The sequence below is a fragment of the Nestor notabilis genome, unplaced genomic scaffold (genome assembly GCF_000696875.1).
Source record: "Nestor notabilis isolate BGI_N333 unplaced genomic scaffold, ASM69687v1 scaffold5474, whole genome shotgun sequence".
In the NCBI taxonomy this organism is placed as follows: Eukaryota; Metazoa; Chordata; class Aves; order Psittaciformes; family Psittacidae; genus Nestor; species Nestor notabilis.
The window spans coordinates 29,479-38,182 of record NW_009926736.1 but is presented as its reverse complement, the minus strand read 5'-3'; the positions used below and the strand labels follow the sequence as shown (position 1 = coordinate 38,182).

Here is an 8,704-nt window from a genome sequence, read left to right as displayed (position 1 = left end):
CTGGGCCGGGGCCCTTCTCTCCCTTGGGGTAGGGCTGAGGCTGTGTGTGAGGGAGGTCGCGCCGAGGCTGGGGGGTGTGATGTGGGCTGGGTGTGGAGGAGCCCGTTCCTTGCGTGGTGTGGTGTGGGGTGTGTGGGCTGCGAGCGCGGCGGCGCCACCCAGGGGTCAGGGTGACTGCACCGTTATGTACCTGTGGCTGTTCCTACTTGAGGTGTGCGTGGCTGTACCTGTGTTCTGTTACCTGGTATTTGCCAGTGAGTTTCCTAGGCCAGAATTGATCTGGAAAAGACCTACTTTTGTTCATCTCCTGAGTAATTTCTTCCCATGACCATCTTTCTAAATAAGTTCTATCAATGTATTGTCAAAGCATACAGTGTGTTTGAGCAAGAGAGAAAACTACTTTATAATAAGAGATCACAGCTTGTGTAGGTAAAATCTAGTCTACAACTTCCTTTGTAATAATTCCCTTTGTTTTCTCTTGTCTCAGGTGTAGAGTCACAGCACTGCAAACATGTCGATTGGAGTGCCTATTAAAGTCCTGCATGAGGCTGAAGGCCATATTGTGACATGTGAAACCAATACAGGAGAAGTTTACCGAGGCAAACTTATTGAAGCTGAAGACAACATGAACTGTCAGGTACACCTGCTTCAGGAGGACAGAGGGAGGGCTCTCTGCTCTGTGCCTGGAAAGGCTGATAGCTAGCTTGTTAGCAGCATGATTAAAAGACCTTTTATTCTTAGGATAAAGAAAACTACTGCTGTATGTATACTGTCTTACTGTAGTGAAATGGATTCAGGATTACTAAGTGCTCTGAAGAGAGCAGAGCTTATTCTTTCCACTTTTAGAGTTGAATTGGGCATTTCTGTTAACAATATCTGCGTTCTTAAGATTCTGTTCTGTGAACAGTGTTTCTGCTGGACTTCTTTATTTAGAGACACTGAACGTAAGAATAAACAAACCTTGATTTAAGCAATTGTAGCTTTTTTTTTTTTTAATGCATATTGCTTTAGTCATCCCAATAGGACTTCATTTTGATGAAAAATTTTGATTAAAACTGAATCACCAACTGGGGAGAAAGCGTAAGTCATGGGTCTGCTTGAACAGTAGCAGGCATAGGAGTATGTTTAAATGGTCCTGGATCCTTTTGTCACAACTCCAGATGATAAAGCAGTATGCTTGGAAAGTTTCTGGCTTTGGTACCTGAATCCTGGCTGTATATTCTTCAGGCAAGGGAAATAGGATCACAGGCTGTATTAAAGGCCTCTGTGAGCACTGACTTGTCTTTATTTTCAGATGTCCAACATAACGGTGACATACAGAGACGGACGAGTGGCACAGCTGGAACAGGTCTACATCAGAGGCAGCAAGATACGGTTTCTCATTTTACCAGATATGTTGAAGAACGCTCCTATGCTAAAGAGCATGAAGAATAAAAACCAGGGCTCTGGAGCTGGGCGAGGAAAAGCAGCTATTCTCAAAGCTCAAGGTGTGTAGTTTGTTTATGGTTCCCCCTTACTCATTTTGCTGTAGAAGAACTGGAAAACTAATCTCTATCACTGAGGACACATAAGCTGTGAGAAACTGAGATTAGTGGCTCATACATTATTTTTCTGCATATTTCATCTTATGGTGGGAGTCAAGATTCCAACTGTCCAATTACCTGAATGTGTAATATTGATGCTACAATAATTTAGATACAGTGAGTAGTCTTATAAAAAGGGGCTTTATATAAAACTTTGTCTTCTGTTTTTTAGTGATTGTGACCACTAGCTGTTTGGAATATGTAGAGAAGGATTCAGGAGTTCTTGTTAAGCTTTTGGAGAAAAACAAACTGATATTAAGATAGTACTTAACCTACTGAGAAGCTGTAATTATTAGCCATTCGGTAGCTCACTCTTATTTGTACCTCTCTTGGGGGACCAATGTAGTTATAACAAGATTGAGTAATAATTATGGGCTGCAAAGTCCTTGGTTAACTTTAGCAAATGCAGTAAGATTATGTGGGGAAGTAAAATCTGCTGAAACATTCCGAGTTCTTTTGCAACACCTAAGAAGAGTGTGGGGTTTTAAATCTCTTGGGCTATACAGATTTGTGTGTCAGCTTAGAAGGAACACAAAGTGCATTAAGTATTCACCGCATCTGTTCTAAGTAGCAAGTCTGTGTAACTATTAGTTCTGGTTCTTATCACGGAAACTCTCTTGCTGTCACAGCACCTTCTGAACTTCATGGGATAGGCTCGTTTCCTTGCTTGTAAGCAAGACACTAAGTGTTGTTTCTGTTTTGCTTGTCAGTCGAGATGAATAAGCAGTTATGTCAAATTCATGTCATCCCTGATGTTTTCTTTCTTCAGTGGCTGCAAGAGGAAGAGGCCGTGGGATGGGCCGTGGCAACATCTTCCAGAAGCGAAGATAATTTTGGTCTTGACCAACACTTTTTTTTTCACTGGGGGTATTAACTTGGTTACGTGTGTATTGGTATCAGTTTTTCTTAATAAATGTTTCTGACAAAAACTTGTCTGCTGTTGCATGACAGGACTCCTCTTGGGCAAATACATTGTAGATTGATTGCAAATTTAAAACAGCTTTGGAAAAGAGTGGAATTGATTTTTACATTTGACTATCTTATGTGATGCATTGGCTTTTAAAGATCACGTTTCCTGTTTCTTGTTTAGTCCTGTTGCCATTCATTCTCTAAAGAATAGGAATGCATTTTTTATGAAGACTTTTTAAACAGTACCTTTTAAAGTTGTATTAGCAGCTGTATTTATGGAAAACATGGTGAAACAAAGTCAACTTCCTGAGAAGCAAAGCACTATGTTCTTTTGCTTTATATGAACCTGCAGTAGGTAGAGGTCCATCCATCTTCATATCTGTACTTTGGGCTTGTATTCTTCTGTTTCTTACTTTTCTCTTTGGATACAGGGATAACTTTTCATTAGGAACACACAGCTTTGATAGCCTGAGTCTGTATTTGCAGTGAAAAATTTGAATTCTTAGTAGTTTTTTCCCGTATGCCTGGGAAAAGAAGACAATATAAAATAGGCATTTTCAAGGATGAATTTGACATGTTTCTTAAACTTGTAATGCAGGTATATGGGGAAAGTCTTATAAGTGGTTATCCATTAAATACAACTTGTTACAATTGCTAATCTTTTGAGCTAAATTTAGGATCAACCCCAACTCTTGGTCTTACCAGTCATATAGATCATCAGCTGATCTGCAGAAAGTCAAATGTAGTTGAATAACTGGAGTTTATTTGTGTAGCGTGGTGGTTCTTACTGACTTAAATGGTTGAGAAGTTTAAGTGTAAGACTTCTGTACCCTATCATAATTGCATACAATCAACTATCAGTCTGTACTTGTACAGAACAGCTAGTCTTGCTTTTCTGCTGTGAAGACTATCCCATGTGTGCAGACACGAAAGTTGAACTTATGTATTAATTTGTTGAATTGTCTGTAAATAAAGCTGTACACCATTAGGGAAATCCTGCTACATGTTTTGGGTAGTCATGATCCTAAATATTTGCATTAGAAAGCTCCTTAAAATGTGATTAAAATATGCTTGAGCTTAACTATAAAAACATTGTCAAGTTGTCTTACACCTAGACTGAGGAATTTGTCCAGAAGACAGGACAGTTTTCACAAAGCCCTGCTTCAAAACATCACATGTGAGTCATGTTCACACAGCAGTAGTGCTTTCCTGAAGTCCATATTTCCAACTTAAAAATTAGCAGTTTGGGGCTTTAGTAATTAAATGAAACATTTATTTTGGAAATGTGTCATTCTTCAAACTGATGGTCACTCAGAAGAGAATTGTGGCTGATACTAGTTCATGAGGTAACTTCCCTCTAAGTATCTGTGTAAGATGCAGGCAAGTAAAATTGCACTGGTCTGTATGCAAACTACCACCTTTCTTATCACTAGTAGTAGCAGCTCTTTGTACTGTTTGGAATTTTTAAATAACTTTGGTGCTAACTCTTCCTGTGGGAGAGAAGACATTCTTACAGAATTTCCTCCCCATGCTTAAGGCCTCTGAATTTCACAAGTCTTCTGAGAAAGACCATCGTTAACCTGAAGCTGAAATCCGTTTTGAGTCTATACTAGATGCCCACTGGGACTGATGGGTTTTAACACACAAAGGAGAAAACAATTCCATCCTGTTCTTCTGTACCATGAGCTTCATAGTAAGAATTGAACTGTGTCTGCTTGTAATACCCCATGCTAATGCCTGGGACTTCTCGAGATGGGGTGGTAGGTAAGAATAGGTATTTGTTGACGTCCACTGGCTTTCCTTGTTGCCAGTAGTATATGGTGGTATATTATGGCTATTTGAAATAAGTCTTTTATTTGCAGGCTGTTAACTGTCTCTTACTGCTTTTCATACACCAGGCTTGTGATTGTGCTGCTAATCAAATGGGAATTTTTGTGCAATGGAGTTACGTTATGGTCAAGAGGTGGAATGGCACAATACAAATACTTTCTGTATAATGAGTCACGTATCTGCTGCAAGATTTTATAGGATGCTTCTTCAGCAGCTAGAACTGCCTTCTCTTCTAAAGCAAACGCCTAATAGAAATCTGAAATTAATTAGTGCAACAACTAGTTGCCATAAACAGTGTAAGATGAAGTGTCAAAGGATGGCAAGCTGTTCTGCTTAAAGGGTGGCAGCTTGGCCATGGCTGGATGACAAATGAAGTTACTGCTGCCTTGTTAAGAAACGAGAGACAAGAGGTGCACTCGCAGCTTGAGCAAGGAGACCTCACTTTGCCAGAGCTCCTTGGCTCTGGCTTCTGCTGGGTCTCCCTTTAACCTCGCAAGGAAACCAGTGGTGAGGATTGCCACATCTTTTTTTTTTTGCTGGGACTACCCAGTACTTCCCAGCCCTCAAAGCTCTGCGTTGTTTTTCTGTAAAGCCTATAAATAAAGAACTATAAATATGTGGGAAAATAAGCCACAAATGGAGAGCTTGACTAAAATTATTTTTGGGAAGAGATTCAACATTTTGGCAAGGCTGCAAATCTGGCCCGTGGGCTTTGTGTCTCTGTGTTTCCTTCTGACTGTTAAGCAGCATGCATCCTTTCCTGAAGGTTAGATGCTGGCAGAGGCAAATGGCAGCACATTTTGACCACTGACTTCTGGTGTTTCTCACCCTCCATATTAGTGACTGTCACTGAGCACACGGCCATGAAACTTGTTCTTGAACTTTATTTTTCTCCTGCCAGTGTTGCCTTAGCTTTGAGGCTTTTGTAAAGCACATAACATCTCTAATCCATGTTAGCTTTGAAGAAGATACTGGATTTTGCATAAATGAAAAGCTTTGCAATTAGGTTGAGGCTGAGTCTACAATGAACTGTTCACTCTCTTCAGAAAGGTAATGTGAATTAGTATTGAAAAGTTTGAAGTTTCCAGCTGGTAGAAATTTAAGCCCCACCAAGACAAACATATCGCTTAGCAATTTCTGACTGTATTAAATGATATGCTAGTTTGTTACAGGCTGCTTTGAAGATCCTATGTGTGACATGGTTTATCCTTACTTGCAGTGTGCCACGTCAAAATCTCCTCTTCACAAATGATGTCTCATCCACTAGATGGCTCTATCGGTAAGAGAATGAAATACAAAAATCCAGAACCCTATGGAAGGAAAAAAGTGCAAGAAATGTGACTTCTGCTATAAAATCCATAAACTCGGTACTGTCACAAGCTGTAGTGTGAAAATACTCAGCTTATTTTCTTTCTTATTCCGTATTGTCAGAGTGCTGGCTTCATACACAAGCCAGGTTACACCAGTGGTTGATTGATGCCGTGTGTTTCCCTGGTACTTGGCTGGTTGGGATTGTGCACTTATGTAGGTGGTGCAGATTTCTTGAGTTCAGCAACTTAATCTCTTACTCTGGAATGGAGGATACTGGGTCTGGTTTTATGCTCTTCCCTCATTTTTCACCTTTTTTTTTTCTGCTACAAATCTCATCATTTCATTTCGTTCTTTGCCGTTACTTTGTGTGGGGGCTTGTAAACCTCTTCCTGTTCAGTGGGTTCAAGGCTTACTGTAGCTTCCTGCTTTTGACAGAGAGACAAGCTACTGGCCTGAAGCTTTGACGTGAACTTGCCACTTTGATATCATCCATGTAGATGTCTTTGCAGCACTCATGTGGGACAGAGAAGCTATACTGCAGCCATGCAGAATGAAGTGCGAAGTGCAGGCAGAAATGCACCCAGTCATCCTGAGTCAAAACCAAGGTTGTGCTCTGGTACAAGTCCAGAGGGGAGATCCTGGTGACAGCACAGGGGAGTTAAGTGGTTGGAGAAGGTACCACTTGAAAAAAATGCTTTGCACAGTACTTTTCCTCACTGACCAGGTGCTTTCATACCATACACATGCAGTTCTGCTCTCCAGGTGTGTGTGTTATATTTGATCCTAAAGCTGTACTTACGTAATTTTCCAAGGGTACTCTGCAAAACAGGAGTCCGTGAGGTGTTATGTTACGACTGAGAGGCTGGGAAGGGATGCTGTGTAGGTGAGGTAAGTGCCAAGCCATGGTGCCTCTTCTCTGAGTATAATTACATGCCACGTTGTAAAAGCCCTGTTCTTCAGGGTAACAGAACTTGGCTTATACCGACTCTTAAAACTGTGAGAGAGGCAGCAGCCTCTTAATCTCTGCCAGTGAAAGCAGGAGTAAAGGGAGATGGCCCCTTGATCTCCCATGCCTTCCAGAAGGGAAGAACAAAGTGGAAAACATGAATTTCTGGTGCTGGTGGTCAGGATAACCGTACAGTCTCTCTCTCTTTGCTAATTCAGCTTCACAGTGAGCTTTCATTTAATGTAGAGATGTCCTATTTCTGCTTGCCAGTACAATGTGAGCAAGGATGGAAGACTGACATCCCAGTGGAATAATTTTTTGGTATATTTGGTAGAAAAGGGTGGAATTGTGAGGTCTGCAAGAAAGGGTCAGTGATTTGGTCTCTTATTTCTCAGCCACAGGTCAAAATGGAGGAAAGGTTCTCCCAGGGATTTTTGGTGTTTCCATCCTGACAGACCAAAAACTAGACTTGCATCTTATTGCAGCTAAGCTGATTTCAGACAGTAAGACCTAGTCTTCCTCCTCATGCGTTAAGTAAAACTAACTTTATGGGACCCTCCTGCCTTCAATGTTTCTTTGTGAAGAAATAGGGATACACCATGTTTAAAGCATGGCCAGACTAGCGTTAAATGCTGATATGGGCAGTGTGCTGCAGATTACTTTGCAAGTAAGATGATGCTGTTCTCCACCTCTTCATCCGCGCAGGGACAGATCACGCCTGCAGTACAGTATGCTAGTGTATGAAGTAGCCAAAGCAGTGCTTGTCTGCAATTACTTTCCCAGGTCAAGTTGCATTTTAACTGCTTCAAGTGTCCTATTGTTGCCTGGTCCTGTAATAACAGTTCTTGACAGCGTCAAGAGTACTTTAGAGGTAATGAATAAGGAAGTGCCACCCTTAACTGTTCCCCAAAGACTAGGGTGTGGGATTATTTAGTTCAGTGTGGACGCTGACATTAATGTGCAGTATGACCAGCTTTTCGGTGGTTTACTGCACCTAATTCAGACTCTTAATGGGAAAAGTATTCTGGTTTTGTGTGTGAATTGGTTGTTCCTAGTAGACAGGCTATTATTCCTGGCACATGACCAGTCATTGCATAAGCAAGTATTGTGCAGCCCTCTGCTGCTCAGTAGAGACTGTCAGAGTCTATGAAAAGTGGAGATTTTCCAGCATCATTAATTCAGGGGAGAATGTTGAAGCCCTGGCAAAGACACAGACTGTATCCAGAAGATGTGTAGTTACGCTGGAGAAATTGAAAGAATGGCAGAAAAACACTATTATTATTCTTTTGTTTAGGGAACTGCTTGCAGTGAACATTTAATTTGTTCTTCATTTTCCCTTGCCTGGGGACTTAAAATCTGTTGTCTGGTTGGGGGTTTGCCCTATTTCCAGCTCAGTGGAGAGATGCTAGTACATCTACTCTGGAGCAAACCACTGCTTGTTGTAACACAAAACTCCTCGTGTTTTGTCCCGTAGCGCCTATAATGTTAACAGGGAGTGGGACAACACTCAGCAGGACTATCAACAGTAGTAGACTGGTGATGCAAAGGGAAGGCAATGGGAATGCCTGGATTTGCAGGGAGATGGCGTGTTACATGGAGCTACCCCTTCAGCTTGTTCATGGCTCTGTACTGTAAAGTACCCGGCTGTCACTTTCATGTGTTTTTCTTTACAAAACTATTACAGGGTGTAAAGACAAAGGGGGATGGAGAGGAAGTCACAAAGAGTTTCAGACTAGGAGATGCAAAGGGAAGGCAATGGGAATGCCTGGATTTGCAGGGAGATGGCGTGTTACATGGAGCTACCCCTTCAGCTTGTTCATGGCTCTGTACTGTAAAGTACCCGGCTGTCACTTTCATGTGTTTTTCTTTACAAAACTATTACAGGGTGTAAAGACAAAGGGGGATGGAGAGGAAGTCACAAAGAGTTTCAGACTAGGATCTGAAGGCAGATTTGGGCCCACAACTCCTGTGCTGAAACCAATGAGATAAGCACCTAAGTATTTTTCAATACTCGTCCTTAAGTGACAGGCATCCTGAAGATCAGGGACAAAGCTTCCAGAGGCCCAGTGAGTGCTCTAACTGCTGGATCATCTCAGAAGTGATGGTCTCTGAGCATTACCTCCCG

At 41.6% G+C, this 8,704-nt stretch overlaps 1 protein-coding gene across 1 annotated transcript; it reads left to right on the top strand.

Moving 5' to 3' along the window:
• The first annotated feature begins 478 nt into the window (after nt 1–478).
• SNRPD3 (small nuclear ribonucleoprotein D3 polypeptide 18kDa) lies at nt 479–2,512 on the top strand. Its single transcript, XM_010013692.1, has 3 exons — nt 479–637; nt 1,295–1,487; nt 2,353–2,512. Exons 1-3 carry the CDS (start codon nt 512–514, stop codon nt 2,412–2,414), a joined length of 381 nt encoding a protein of 126 aa, XP_010011994.1. The 5' UTR covers nt 479–511; the 3' UTR covers nt 2,415–2,512.
• The last annotated feature ends 6,192 nt before the right edge of the window (nt 2,513–8,704 follow it).

Bases quoted from the DNA above. Each gene is read 5' to 3' on its own strand.
- SNRPD3 (XM_010013692.1), top strand. From the start codon at position 512: ATGTCGATTGGAGTGCCTATTAAAGTCCTGCATGAGGCTGAAGGCCAT. The intron at 638-1,294 runs GTACACCTGCTT...CTTTATTTTCAG, and splicing joins AAGACAACATGAACTGTCAG to ATGTCCAACATAACGGTGAC. The intron at 1,488-2,352 runs GTGTGTAGTTTG...TTCTTTCTTCAG, and splicing joins AGCTATTCTCAAAGCTCAAG to TGGCTGCAAGAGGAAGAGGC.